This window comes from Athene noctua, chromosome 7 (genome assembly GCF_965140245.1).
Source record: "Athene noctua chromosome 7, bAthNoc1.hap1.1, whole genome shotgun sequence".
NCBI classification, from domain to species: domain Eukaryota; kingdom Metazoa; phylum Chordata; class Aves; order Strigiformes; family Strigidae; genus Athene; species Athene noctua.
In genome coordinates this window covers 26499788-26515302 of record NC_134043.1, presented here as the reverse complement: position 1 = coordinate 26515302, position 15515 = coordinate 26499788, and the positions used below count along the sequence as shown (strand labels likewise).

General features: G+C 37.9%; 1 protein-coding gene across 6 annotated transcripts in view; it reads left to right on the top strand.

Annotated features, from left to right (window-relative positions):
* The first annotated feature begins 9319 nt into the window (after positions 1-9319).
* Positions 9320-15515, top strand: part of CCDC141 (coiled-coil domain containing 141) — a 90766-nt gene continuing 84570 nt past the window's right edge. For all 6 annotated transcript variants that reach the window (XR_012633950.1, XM_074910705.1, XM_074910704.1 and 3 more), the window contains exons 1-2: positions 9320-9506; positions 11120-11242. Coding sequence is in view for 5 of the 6 variants with exons in the window: in XM_074910705.1 (XP_074766806.1) it covers positions 9405-9506; positions 11120-11242 (225 nt within the window). In the remaining variant the exon portion in view is untranslated. The remainder of the gene's footprint in view (positions 9507-11119; positions 11243-15515) is intronic.

The window sequence follows — 15515 nt, the reverse complement described above, 5'->3', positions numbered from 1 at the left end:
GTCTTTTTTGGACTACCTAAGAGGAAATGGCTTTAAACAGCCGGGCTAATTACGTATGTTGCAGTGCTCCAAATTGTAAGTTTGATTTGGCCCCTGATGGAAAACTTATAACTTTAGGACCTAGAAAAGGATCAGTTGTGCTTGGTAAGAGGGACTATGTCCAAAGAGATCCTTCAGCTGGACCACAAAGCCATCCAGTGGAAGAAGTAGGCCCATTTAACCAGGAGGTGTGCCTCAAAGGCTTCAAAGTTAAATATTCTGTCTGGAAATGAGGTATGTGAAATGCAGGTGTCACTCTTCTTGTTAGCTCCTCTTCTCCCCCCCCCGCCCCCTGCCAATTGCATGGCAAAAGGGACAGGAAAGCCTGAGTGCTCCAAAATTGTGAGGCATCTTATTTTGGTTTAAAAAAAATATTAGTACTAATTATAATTCCTTTCTTCTATATGACTTTTTGGAAAGGGAGACTTAGACCATACTTGTTGGCTTTCCTCCACAATCATCATAAATATTTTTAAGTACAGTTGTATAAGACTAGGTCTAATTATTGCATGATCTTTCTCTGAAAAGAAAGACCAGTTGAATTTAGTAGTGCTTTGGTGCAACTTTTCACTTGAACAAAGACCTGCTGCCCCACTGAGGTGTGAGCACAGGGAAGAGGGCTAGGGGATGAAGGGAGCAACCAAGCTGCAGTTGCCCATGAGTTGGTGTTGCATTTGCTTTGGGCCAGTCTCTCGGAAAGCCTCTCAGTGGCTTGGTGAGAAGTGCCAGCTCCCTGGGACGTGGTGATGATCCGGAACTGTCTATCATCATTAGAGCACTTTGCTTTCAAAAACTAGCCTGACAGAAGAGTTTTGTTCTGAGGGGGGTGTGAGGAGATGATCTGAGAGGACATCTCCCCAGGCCACCTCAGGGGGTCTGCGCATCCTTGCCGATTCCTGGCATGGTACAGTAGCATTGTGCTGTATGCAAATAGAAGTTAATCATTCAGCATTTTCTTCTTTCTGGGTGGAAGATGCTTGTTGGCTGTGGGAGGTGTTTGGGATGGTGGGGTGGGCAGAGGCACGCTGGATGTGTCAGGACATCACTTCAAACTGTGGAGAGAGTGGAGGAAACCAGCGCCACCCTACGGAGATTTTATACTGGTATAATTACCTCTTCTGGGCAAGTGGGATATTTTTAGCCTGCTTGCCTGAGGAAATTAAGCTCATGTGATCATGTAATGAATGTGTATGCATTTCTGCATGTTTAGTTTGACCTTCATAATTTTTGAACCCATTGGCAGTTTCAAGCCAGTTTAATGGGGGAGGAAAGCAGTCTAACATACAATTAAGTTTTTATACATACTGTGAAAACAGTGGTCAGGTAGAGGAGAGAAATCTATAAATGCTCCCAATCATCATTTCTTGTCTGAATGACAGGCCATGTGTGGGCTTCTACCTTATCAGACATCAAAGACTCCACACTGGGGGACAGAATTTAGAAAAACCCATTTGAATGGCAGGAAAAGATTTGATCGGAGCTCCCAATCAAGCATGGAAAGTAGATCTAATGGAAACAGGGCTTTGTTATTCCTAGTTCTTATGGGACTGCATATTAATTGCTTATTACTTGTATCAGCACAAAGGCAATTTAGTGGGAAAGTATAAAGCCATTTCCAGGTAACACAGCTTGTTCTTGTTCCCCACGTAAGTGCATTTATGTCAGTAAGGCTGTTTTGTGCACTCAGGGTGTTAATGCTGCTTTCACTTTGGGGCAGATACAGGGCTTAAAAGCCCCGAGTCTTTCACATGGAGATTCCTGTGCTGGGTTAAACCAAAATAGCTGTCAGATTTGGGTCTCTGCTGTACTTAAAGTGACATGGATTAGGACTAGGGAAGGGAATTCTCATGGCAAATCCTCTGTGTTGCTCTTTTTCAGAGACTGTGATGGAGCTGTGCAGCCTTCTGCACCACGGGAAACAGACCGAGTGTGCTCAGCTCCCAGGAGCTTTGGCAAGAGATCTCATTAGTCCACACCTAAACCCTGGGCATGGTCCACTGTCCAGATCTACCGTGCTTTCTTCTTCTCTTACAGCTTTTCAAGGTGGGAAAACCACATCCTTTTTGCCCAGAGGACTGTTAAAGGATTTCACTAGACTGTGGGTATCTCTAGGCTTGCTTTATTAGCAACTCAGAGTTGGGCCATCACCTCAGGGAGTGGCAACAGCTGACAAAAAGATGATTCTTCATAACGTGCAATACAATACCAATTCATCATCAATTTCAAAAGTCCATTATATTCCAGAGTTCCGACTAGTTCTTCTCATTCCGCTCTGGTTCCTCTTCTGACATCACTGCTCCCTGATGCAGTCTTCGGTCATCACGATTACCTATCTTCAGTATTGTTCCTAGAGCACCTGTGCATACTGCATTGAACTGTTAGTATGGTTCCTATAGCACCTGTGTTGTATAAAACAATATCTATTTATTAATATTCCTGCTATTAATAATATCCTAAGAGAAAACAGATTTCTAAAGCTTATTCCTTTTACAAATTCCCTGCTTTTGTTTTTCCATCGCACTCCTGCGATCATTCTTATTTATAATTCCGCATCTCTCTTTCTTCTGCATTATAAAAGAACAACAACCAATGTAACAAACAAAACAATCACACAGACTATTATGAAACACTAAATTTAAAGCACTGGGCCACTTTAGGCCAGTCTGTTTACAAACCTTAAGTAATTTTTCTTTTAAGGTTAATTCGTTCTACTTGGCCAGATGATTCAGGGTGATGGGGAGTATGAATTAATATTAATAGACTTCTGTATTCATGTATAAATATTGAAAAATAATTAAAGGGAAACAGTCTTTTAATACAGAAATAAGTGACGGGGCAAAACTGTCATGTAGTTACCTTATTAGTGGGACAGTTTGCAGCTGCCTTGAGACTCAGATGTAGGCTGAAATCTGCATCTTAATCTTCTTTCTTTACAAGGAGAAAGCATAGTCTGTCTCATATCTATATTTGGTGTAGAGTGCATACTCCACTGTGCTAACACACCACATCAGGAAGGAATTTCAAATGCTCCCAAGGAATTTAGTAACAAAAGTCCTGCTGATTTTTCTTGCATGCATGGGTGAGGGAACATACTAATCTTGTGTAATAAACTGTTCTCTTTCTGCTGCTGCTGCTGGAACCTTAACAATGGACTGATGAACTATCTAAGGTCTCTTCATTCTCTTGACAGAGTTGAATACACCGTGTCACTGTCTTCTCTGTTGACAAGCTTGCAATTGGGATGACTAGTGTACGTGGCAATTGTGAGCTGTTAAAACTGCTTCACTTTTGCCTTCATCAGAGTACAACTCCACAGGGTGTGCAGCATTTGTTTTGGACAACGCCCAATGAGACAGAAATGTTGAGCTTCCCCAGGGGTGCTGTGGGGTAAGTCCACTCTCCAGCTGATTCTGAGTTTCTCCAGTAAACTTAAGAGGACATGCTGGTCTTCTCACCTGGGGTGTGAGGGAGAATGAGATGTGATCACTCTGCACTTCATGCTTGTGTATTGTTTTCTGTTTTGTTTAATCCTTTCACCCCATTCAAACAGTTAAAAATTTCATTGTTTATATTTTTGCCACTATATTTACACTTGAATAGTCATCAAGTCACTTTTTTCTTTCAGTCTTTCCTGTAGCTGTCACTTTAAGGAAAGGTATAAATCCAACTTGTGTTTTTTATTGGGTGTGACAGCAAAATAAAATTAAACTTGCTAAGAAGAATGACACCAAGTAATTAATGTGTTTGGATTTGGAGACATCTGTTCAGATGAGCTGGTTTAGAGGTACATCTGTTAATCAGAGCTGCCAATGGCTTCAGAATTATCATGGGGACCTTGTGCTCTTCTCTCCCTCTCTTTCTCTTCCTTTCCCTAAGGTGCTTTTTTTTTGCCTTCTTCCTCCAGTTTATTGCAGTATGAAACCTCCTGAAGCTTATCTGTGAGTAAAGAATCTAAAGAAATATTTTTTTTTGCACAGTGTTACATTTAAGAAGGGAAGAAGATTGTTTCTGAAAGCACTAATGTTTTAATACATTCTCAGAACAAGAAATATGTTTTTTGGTTTTGGGTTGTTTTTTTTTTTTTTCTTCAGGAGTTCTTGAGTGGAGATCCCAACACCTCAGTTTTCTTTGCTGCCCATCTTGAGTCACACAATAAGATAAGAAGAAAGCAGATCAGATCAGCAGGTTACCACCAAGTTTGGTTTATTATTTCTGTATATTTGAAAACAATCAGGGTGATTGTATGCTTTTCAGAAATTTAAGTACTATGATGCCTAGAGAATAAAAATGTAAGCAGTGCCTATGTGTCAGCATTCCTCTTTACCCTGTATATGATCCAAGTAAAGAACCGGAAGAGAATTTTTAAATAACAGATGCTAGAAAGAATGGTCTTTGTTTATATAACATTTAGAAGCTGGAGTCTAAATTTAAAGGCTCTATGAGCTTTCTTAAAATAGAAGTGGAGGCTGAAGTGATATAACGTGTTTGTAAGCAATGGTTAAATTTGGTGGATCTCTTCTATCATTTAATAAACTATATGGATTTTGGTACTGTTTTGACAAGTGCTTTGTACAAATAGCATGTATGCTTTGCAGAAATCCTCTAGGATCCAAAAAGAGGGATACAGGGAAGATAATACTTTGGAATGAGAGAGTGGGACATGAAAAATTAATGGCCAGGGGACTGAAATGTATCAGCTGTCATTTCTTCCCAGGTCTGTTTACTGTATGGGTTTTTCTAAATGTTGTTGTCCTGAGAAGAAAACAAATACTGATTTTGCTGTTGTCAGTGCACTGAATTAGCAATGTTAAACTGCTTGCTGGTTTCTTTATCTCTAGTACATTGTTGGTTGTAGTTAGTAGTGCTGTGTTGTGGGTTTTTTTGTTTTTTTGTTTTTTTCATGGAGACATGTTAAGTGTGACAGGGATGAACCAGGATACCTTTGCTTTTGGTCTTTGCTTTGTGGGACAATGCTTTTTGGGTAGATTTTTCTCATCATCCTGTTTTATTAGGGTGGTATAAAGTGTCTTCAGGACTGGTAATGAAGAATCAAGAATGGAAGGGTTTTTGTTAGGGTGATGCACAAGAAGAATGGGAAGATACAAGCTATAATGCTTCATTACACTTGCATGTTTTTACATAAAATGAATCTGGGAACTATCAAACAATAATCCAGGCAACATGGACCATAGTTTGTTCTTACCATTTTTAGCTGGGGGGCAGTGGGCTGTCTTTTATCCCTTGGGTACTCTTTCACAGCTGTTTCCTAGCCCTCTGAGACTTTGCCTTCTCTCTCCATGGTGGCAAAGACAGCACAACCCCCTTTTGGGGGCCAACAGGGTCCCAGGCTATTTTAGGGCTGTCTTTTCTTAAGCTCATGGGCTCTAAGCTGACAAGGAAATGGCTTCTGCCCGTGCTTCAGCTGTTACCTACCTGAAGTGAATCTCATTTACCCTGGCTGGCCCTTTCCATCCCTTCTGCAGGTAATAATAACCTCGCTTTTGGGAGTGAGGAGAGTTTCCTCCCCTCTTGGTGCATGTGCCCTGCCCCAGTAACTTTGGCAGCAGAAACTTCTCACTGTCATGATGGGAGCAAAGCCAGGCTGGGAACCCTTTACCCCTGGGTGGTCCAGGGGTCATGGGAGGACAGATCTCCCTCTGCTGTGGCCTGTAGCTAAATCTCATATCCCTGCTGCAGGCAGTGGTGTAGCTTATGTTACTCCTTTCTCTGTGTCTGGGTGCTGGGAGGTTAGTTTGTGCCTGGCCCCCACTTGCTCTTCCTCAAGTGTTTCAGTTTCCTTCTGTTTTCTGACAGCCTTCATAGTGTGGTTCTCTGCAAGAAATACTTTCTAAATAAATATTAAGAAAGAGATGGTATCAAAAGTTACTGTTTCTCACGTGCCATTCATGTACTTTTTGACCTCTGGGGGGAGGCATCTCTGTTTCCTGCCTTCCTTTCTTGACTGCTACTGCTGCCAGGCTGTTTTTCATTGTATTTGGTTTTGCTTTTTAGGTACAACAAAACTTGGTTAGGAGTTCAACCAGTTTGTCATCCTCAAAACTTACTCAACCAGTGTAGGGTAAAGAGGAGCCTCTTTTAGGGGAAATAGCTACTTCCTGCTCAACCCTCACCCTTGTATGTGAACTCCATGGCCGCACAGTCCCCTCTTTATGAACCTGGGGAGACTTGCAGACTGCTTGTTTTCATGCCCTCGTGCTGTCATTCCTGACAATACCTGAAAATGGTGCCTGCTCAAAAGGTAAGATGATAGGAGCCAGCAAAAATCAGCAACCATAGACTTGGAGAGGTCTGACATCACTGTCCCTCGTTCAGGTGGGGCTGTCAGAGGGAAGCAGTGTTTATGTACCTTTTTCCAAGCCACATGAAACCCATCACTTTGAGGGATGCTTCCTTCCCTCGTTCTCCTTCCCCCTTTGCTGTGTAGGCCTGTTCTCCCAGGCATGAGACAAGGTAAAAAAGGAGACCCATTACATTTACAAACCAAAGTGAAAGAACTCGCAGCTTTGAGGCTGCAGGGAATGAACTCTTGTCTCTCCCAGAGGCATTTTCATAGTGCACTGGCAGCTTCAGAGTGCTGAACAAAAAGCAACTTACCTCCAAGAAAGATAGTCCTTTTCCTATGCATAACTGTCAAAACTGTGATTAGCGTGTGTCCCTTGTCACACGTGAAAAAAAGCCACTGATAAAGACACAATCCTTGTTGAAAATGAAGTGAGTTTTATAACGTTGACCTCTCAAATCCTTTTTACATACAGTTGTTACAAATAATACCTGACATTATTTACACTAGAGACACTTGGTCTTTTTTTTTTTCTGTTTTCTTGAGATTGTTTCCTTTGTTCATTTGTTCAGTTTTGTTGCTTCTTGTGGACAGCTGGTGAATGCTAGTTTCCTCTTGTCATTCTTATTCTCGTCTTTCACATAGCGGTAGCAAAGGAAAAATACTTCTCTCTACTGACACAGAGAGTCTGCCTATTTCTGGCTTCTAGCAGAATTTTTATTCGTTTCAGACAGAGGAACAGATGACAGATAAGTAAGTAAACAATACTGAGAAAGGCATGCTTGTTAAATTTTGTTTTCCTGGACACAGCTGAAATGGATCATCATGCAATGCCAAAATCCTGATCTTTTTCTTCTAGGATTGGGCTATAAGATCTTTTCTGATCCCTTGCTACCTTTTCTCTGCCTGATACTCTGATGTTTATCTGTCTCTATCTTATATGCTTAGCATAAGTCAAATAAATACAGTATCAATTCATTTATTACCAGATATTTTGAATCACTTGACTCAATTGCTGCCAAACTTGTTTAGGGTCAACTTCTTGAGTGTGGTGTTTTTTCCATGATTTCCAGCTGTCAGCTCTATGAAAAATGATTCCTCATTTAATCTGAGTGTAAAACAGCTCTTATGTCTGGCTACCCTTGTGAGATGACGGATTGGCCCAACTTGTGCCATGAAAAAGTATGTTTAAAATGTACTTCTGAGAGACCAAAAACTCGAGGACACACTTCAACATAGTACCAAAATTGGTTTGTAACTCCTTTTAGAAGACTAACAAGAGGTCAGACTGTTTTTTTCCCAACCAGTTTTTTCCAGCAGCCAAATCCTGTTTGTTCTCAGTCCTGCCTGCAGGGTGAAAAATCCAGTCACGTGTCTTCTGAAATGTCTTTTGGCAATCTCGAGTATTTAGCAAATTTTGTACAACAGATCTACCTTCTATTCAAATCAAAATAGGGCTCTCTTCTGTTCCAGTTTTGAGGTTTTCTTCAGGATTGCTATACTCCAGTTTTTGTGTGACCATTAAATTTAAAATATTTTGTTCTGCCATACCTATTAATAACTATATAATGTTTCAGTGGTAGAGGTCCATGGGCCTCTCACAGGTGTTACAAGGAATTTTGGAAAGCTATTTGGTATTTGTTCCCTTGTTGGCACCTTGAGAGTTCATGGTTCTGTTTTGGCACAAGGGATGGGAAAATCGCTTTGATTTGCCAAGACTGGTTCAGCACAAGCCACTACAACACACTTTTGGATGCCCCGTTTGAAACCTATGGTTTGAAGATGGTGATCAGATTAAGATTATAATCTGCTAACAATTGGTGCGGCAAGGGGTGGCGGTGGGGGCGTGGTGTGTGTGGCATGAAAAAACAAACAAAAAATCCCAGACTTTGGTACATCAGTTCAATTTCCCTGTAAATGCCCTAAATTCCTCCCAGTCCAAAATAGTTTAGAATTTGCTTCCAGATCTTGGTTTCATTGCAGGTGTGTCTGTTCTAGTTTAAAATCTAGTTTATTATAAAAAAAAAATCTAAATTTTACATATTTTTAAACAAATCAAGCAAGCAGATGCTTAGAGGAGAGTTATATGTGTCATTTCTTAGCTGGAATTGTGTTTCCAGAGTGACCTGCAAATCCAAACACCAGTGTCACTTTCTCAGCTGTTCTGTGGAAGGAAACCTAGCAGCTGCTGTCTCGTACTGTAGGCTACTTGTGGCATGCTCTGGGTTTCTGGCAATAGAATTAACATGCCAAACCAATACTGTGATTTAAACATGTCTATTCAATTTCCACGCACTGAATAAAAAACTTAAGTGGAGTTTAAACAATCTTTAGAGGTCTTCCTTATTTAGAACAAAATGAACACTACAGAAACAACTTGTGATTAAAATGAAAATCAAGTAAGTTATCTTAATATTAGGCAGGAATCAAATACTCTTTAAGAACTCACACAAAGTACTTGGTTTCCTTCTCTGGTTGTTATCTTTTAAATATTTTTGGATTAAAAATCCTCTCTCCGTTTTGATTCAGCATCTGATTTATATCCACATGTTCATCTTGTTTAAATACTTTGACTCAGCAGAAGAATTATGTTAAGAAAATATATTCAGTAACTAGTAAACAAGAAAACATTTTACTTGTAGAATGAGAAAATGTAGATTGTATGGTTGTGTGTTTTGAAACCTCAAAACACTGGGTTTGTCTGTATAGACTCAATAGTAAATTTTTTGTATCTTTTTAAGTTTAAGAATCTTTTTTTCTCTGGTTAGCCAGTGTCAGGTGGTGTTCATGGAAGAATCCCTTCACACTTTGGATGGTGACAAAAAAGAACAGGCAGCTTAATGCTACCAAACTAGGGGTGTGTCAAATCTCTCGCAAGAATGATAAACTCAATGGAGTTGTCTATTTTTAACCTCCTGTTCTTTCCTTTTGGCAGACTAATCAGTGTTAGCTGAGCTGTTTCACTGAGTGAATCCAAGCAACTCTGTTGCTTTCTGAAATGAACAGTGGACCTTGAAAGAACATTTCAAGTCTGCTTTAATGTATGGTCCCATTTTGAAACACCATGTCAAATGAAGCCAGTTCGGAGCAGAAGCCTTCTACAACAACACTCAGTTCAGTTGCTGTTCAGGCTGGGGATGCCAGTATTGTTATAGCTGTACTTAAGGTAAGGCAACAACTTACCTTACCTAAGAGCATGTCTGTTCTTGGCTTTCTGCTACACATTGATTACTACTCATTTTAAATGTTCTGTGCAAATGAATAGTTAGTATAAAATCATAAGGCAAGGACATTTAATGAGGTAACATCTAATAGAACTTCCTTGGAAGTTAACACATTTCTGTTCACAATTTCTGTTTGTGTTTTTTGTTTTTGTTTTTTTTTTAAATAGAATAAATAATTTGGGCAAAATATGTAGGCTCTTAAAGCAAGGAATTCCTTCTATTTAAAAAGAGATAAATGCAGTGCACCATGAAAATGTGCTAATAAGCATGTTACCTTTAATTCTAGCTAAGACTCCTCAAGAGTTATTTTTAAACTATACTCAGCAATATTTTTACATAATAAGTAGTCTATCAACTCCATAAATGCAGGTTGTGTGTCATTTCAAATATTTGCTGGGGGGGGAGGCCTAAACCTGATAATGACTGGTTATTTTTGAAAACTGAGACTTGATACTCCCATGGTTTTTAGTAGAAGTCCTTGAGTGTATACAGTTATGTTTAGAGCACCTAAAGGCCTGTTCTGTGAACTGGAATCCACACCTACAGCTTGCACACATTTGGCATGGGGAGCAAAGCTGGATGATTAGGTACTGAATCCCAGCTGGGATTTATTGGTAGTTTGATTCTTCATGCTCCAGACAACTTGGAAAACACGCAACCTTCAGCCACTAGAGTTTGTAATGGAGCATAAAGTGATAATGAGTGGGTCTGTCATGGAATTAGGGTGATTATTCTGGATGGGATTACCTCAGTTGTGCAGGTGGGAAGGTTCTCCTATTAGTTCTCACCCTTCCTGGGACACGCTGTCTGCTGCCTCAGGGGAGCAATTCTGTTGCAAGGAGACTTAAGTTTAGGGTGAAGACACTCATTTTTCCTCTGTGCTGTGGGAACCCTGCTAGCCTTCAGTGACAATACTGCTTCATTCCTTAACACCATCCTCTCTGAGTTATACTTCTCAGACTGTAGCAGTTCTGCAACACAGTGAGGAAAGACTTAGCTATGCATTGGGTTGCTGTCAAGCTTCCTTTCTTTGTGTATCCTTCAGGACACAATGGGAGATTGCTGTTTGGGTTCCTATTCCAAAGGCTAGTAAGTGTCCCTGCTCCTATTTGTGCAATCTCTCTCTATATATATGCAGTATATCATACATGCATATTGGATCTGTGTGGTAGAAATAAGATACGGGGTTATGGTTTCTGCATTTGCTGTAATATATTTGTACCTTCCACCCACCCTCACCCCCACCTAATTTGCTTAACTATATTTGCAGTCTTCAGCTGAAAGAGGAGATGAGTTAGAGAAACCTTTTTGGCTCATTGCGATAATCTTACTCTTCACAGGCAAAACCAAAATTACAGTAGGTAGTGGGATTTTGATACATGTTTTGAATGAAGTTCATATTGTATCCTCTGTGTCTTCATTCTGCAATTGAGTGTGTTTATGGTTCCCTGTGCTCCTGTGACTATGGAAAGTATGTGTGACCTGGGAGTCTGTGTGAGTAAATAAATGCAGGCAGGCTTGTGTTTTCTGACTGCTGTAATTGTTTACTTAACAGTGTGGAAAATGGGTGAAGCTTCAGCTAGCTGAATCAACACCAAATTTGTTAGAAATTGGCAGCAATCAAGATGAGACGAAAAAACTACTGCAAGATCATGAATTCCTCCTAGCTAAACTTAAGGTAAGATGTGATAAAACCACACAAAAATACATCCAGTCTTTATAGTTCAGGTACAACAGCTGACATAGCTGCCTGGGCCTCCTGTTGCAATGTGGTTGTTAGGTTAAACTCCACACAGGAAAAAATATGTTCAGCCTTTGTCGGTGCAACAGATCAAAGCTAGGCCTGTGCACTGGAAAAATATCCTTAGTGTTAATTACTATTTTCTGACAACAACAGTAAAGATGCACTATTTTTTCCACTTTATACATTACTGTCAAGTCAAGTAAAAGATTCCTATAGCACTCAATAACTGCTAATGGAATGTCTTTTTTTGTTTGTTTTTAATTCTCCAATGTTATGAAAAGTTTGATTAGTTTATAAGAGCTGTAAACACAGACAAGCTCTATGTAAGTGTGAAGTAGATATTCCAGGCACATTTTAAAAATTTTTTCAATATTTTAATTGAATATTAATTGATGTAAGTTATGGTAAGAATGATATAGTAACATTAAATATTGCTTGTCTTGAGCTAGGAAGATTTTCGCTAAGTAACAGACCTAAAATCAGATTTTAGCACTCTTGAGAACATATTATAACAACAGTGGCATTTGGATACAGGGTGACATGCTTGCATGAAAAGGTTGAATTATTTTAAATGTGGAGTTTGACACTGAGAAGCACCTAAGAAGCACCACTAAAAGCACCGAAGAAGAAATTTTGTTTGCATGTTTTGATAGGGCAGATTGACTTTATATCTGTAGACAAATTCCTCTAAAATCTTGAAGTTGTGCACAGCAATTTATCTTAACAGATTACATTTATTTTTTTGAGATTACATAAAACTCAGATCTGAAAGAGCACACATGATCTGGATAGGATCAAGGGCCTTTGATCTAATACCAGTGACTATGTGCTTCTCCAGTCCTAAATCTCAAATGTATGTGAGGTAATTTAATACAGTATATAGAGAATATAATCTAATATGGTGCATACTATGGATTTTGTGTAGTATGAAGAATAGCATTACAACAAAAAAAATATAAAAGTATGAATCTCCAAAACAAACCCCCCAAAACAGAGAAGGTGGTTCTGCTATCTTTACTTATGCAAGTGCCTCATCTTTATTGCCATCCGTGCTAAAGTCAGGCATCCTTCGAACAAGTTGCTGTATCCTGCTTGAACAATTCAAAATTAGCTGAGATCGTACACACTGACAACTGGAAGAAGCTGGATTGTTTTTTTTGTTTGTTTGTTTTGGGTTTTTTTCCCAATTGTTAAAAATAAATTTTAAAGAGAGAAAAAAGAAAACGTAATAATTCCAACCTTTAAAAGAAAAACAAATGTTCAGATAACATGTTACCCTCAAGTAAAATTTTAGTGTTACATACTTATACTAAATGTTGTTTGCTAAGGGGAAGAAAATAATACAAATGTTCTGAAAGACACCTTGTAGGTCTTGCCATCCAAATATATCAGGAACAAATACTCATGTCTTATATCTATAGTCCTTGAAAAACTCAGCATTGATTAATGAACATTCTATAAAAGGATTAAGTGCAAAATGACCATTTTTTTCCCCAATAACTTAAGAGCTGCAGTAATATAGGACTGCAATGTCACTATCATTCGTACTGTGTATTTTTCAGATGTGACTCTGTCTTACAGTAAGCTGTTAACACTTGTTCGAAATTATTGTTTTAAGTTACTAAATCCACTCATCAAAAGTCTTTACAAGAATGATTCTCAGTCATTGAAATACTAATTATAGAAATATTTTCCCTTAGCATTTGTTAATGAATTATGCATTAGTTATGTAAAGATGGATAAAGAGGTAGTGATGTTTCAGTCTTCAACATTTATGGACATAAAGATTTAGTTACTTATGAGAGAATAAAAAATAATTTAGAAATGTGGGCAGGAGAGGGACTGAAAAGACAACACAAAATTGTAGCTGCTAGATGGTCCTTGTTTTGATGGTGTCCAGCATATGTAATTCTATTTGATCTTTTACCATTAGTGAGCAACACAATTTTGTAAATTTTAACAATAATTAATTATGTAAATATATGAATAGTCTCCCAGCTGTGCTCTTATCCAGTGCAGTTTTTAATCCTTCCATATTGGCTACAAGTTGTTATTTTCACTGACTATCTTGTTCCAACTGACTCTATCAATGGCATTCTGTGGCAGCTTGTAACATATTTACTTCTGCTCTTAATTAGATCTTGGCATTTGGAATGTATTATAAATAGTCGGAAAAAAGATGAAGATACGGTTTTGTGCTCCAGTAAAATTTGTTCTAGTTATGTGACAACATTGTGATATTTTGTCTCAGGTTTACATGTCTTTTAAAAACACATACATGCAACTTAATAATCCTAATACAACATACAGCAAATCAGAAATATCTTGTTAGAACAGCACATTTATGAAAATTAAGGCTTCTATAAAATAATTTATGAATATCCATCAAAAAAGATCCTTTTATTCAAAATAGTGTATTCATTACACTTCATATTTAATCTGAATTGCTTCAATGATTAAACTTGTATGAATTCAAAAAGTAGCTTCATTTGTTTTTTCAGTCTGTAGTTTTTCAAAGTAAGAACATTAGAAAGTTACCTTATAGCAAGAGGAAAAAAGTTGTGATTTTTTTCCTACTGTGCTTCATTAAGAAGAAGGGAGGATGAAATCTTAACATTGCTAAATGTTAAGAAAATCTAAACAACCAGTATGATACTCAACGGGGCAGATTACTCTTTATAGTAATAGAAACAGACCTGTTAAATGAGAAAGCAGTAATTTTTAGAACATTTCTTTACTGCTTTTAATGTTCAGAGTCATTCTGATAAAAACTGGTGTATTTAGGGCAATAGGAGAAAACATATCCAAAATCGTTTCCTTTGATAGAATGTACTCTATCATACTCATTACTGATTTAAATTTGTTCCACTGAGTATGGGAATTTGGAATACCCTACTATTTTAATAAAAAGCAGAATACAACTTTTGAAAAGGTCCCTATTTCAAACGTTTATGGATTATGAAACAGACATGTTATTGTTAGCATGAAAAAATAAACACTGATCAGGAAATAGCACAACTGAGACCAAACAAAAGCCATGTACATGATGTTTACAACATCTACTTAAAACTCCTTTCAGTGCACTTCAAATTTCATTCATATGTATCATATCGATGTCCTTTATAGAGACAATTATTCTATTTGGTTTTGTTGAATTCTCATACTGACTACTAGCAGCCCAGATTAATGAAAATTGTTTAGCAACAGTGATTTAAGAGGTAAACTATAGTTCAGTTTCTTACTCTTGTTCACTGATGCCTAACTGATGACAAAAATTCATATATGCTTGTCACTTGTTCTAGGCAAGCTTACAGGTTTGTTATCCTTTGGAGATAAATTTGGTGTTTGTAAGTATTAAAGAATTACTTATTCTTTTATAACTGATTAATTCATCTGACAGGTCTAGCTGCTCCCAATACTTACACATATGAACTGTTGAAGGTTCCATAAACTGAAATTAAATGGTTCTTTTGAACATGGTTAAGAATTAACACATAAATGTTTTCAGGTTTGGAATCATAGCCCTTTCTCTTTGTGAATTGACCCTTCAGTAGCCTCAACTAATATTCCGATTCTAAAATAACATATTCTATTTCTCTTTTGCTAAATTAGAACATATCAGCAGTAAGTTGTTTTGAAAATTTCAACTTCTGTGATTTCATGCAAGTCTCCTTCTCAACATTTGCCTCATCCTTGTTTAGCAGGTTTATAAGTTCTGGAAATGTAAATATAGGTATATGTATACTTTGATATCTCATTCTTTACAATATTAAAAAAAAAAAAAAAAAAAAAAGAGAGAGAGAGAGAAGAATCAAAACCAGAAAAACTTGAGACACAAAACTTCCAGGAGATAAAATGATATTGATTGTATTGTGCATACACATTTCTCTGCCTTTCTTCTGTTCTCCATAATTCAGTTGTTTCCAGCAGAAGTCCTGTCTGGAGATAACATTCTGTCTTAGTGTTTGAATCTCCCAATATTAATGCTTTCTGGATCATTAAAAAGAAAAAAAAAAAACCAACCAAAACCAAACAAATGACTCTGTGTGTGCATGTGTTGCCATGCTTTAGGCTATGAAAATGTTAAAATCCCCACTAAGACAAACAGCGGCATTCCTGGTTTGTTTCCAAAGTTCTGGTTTTTATCATGAAAGAGACCGTGGCAGAACCACTACAAACCAGAAATAGCCTATAAACTTGAGTTTAA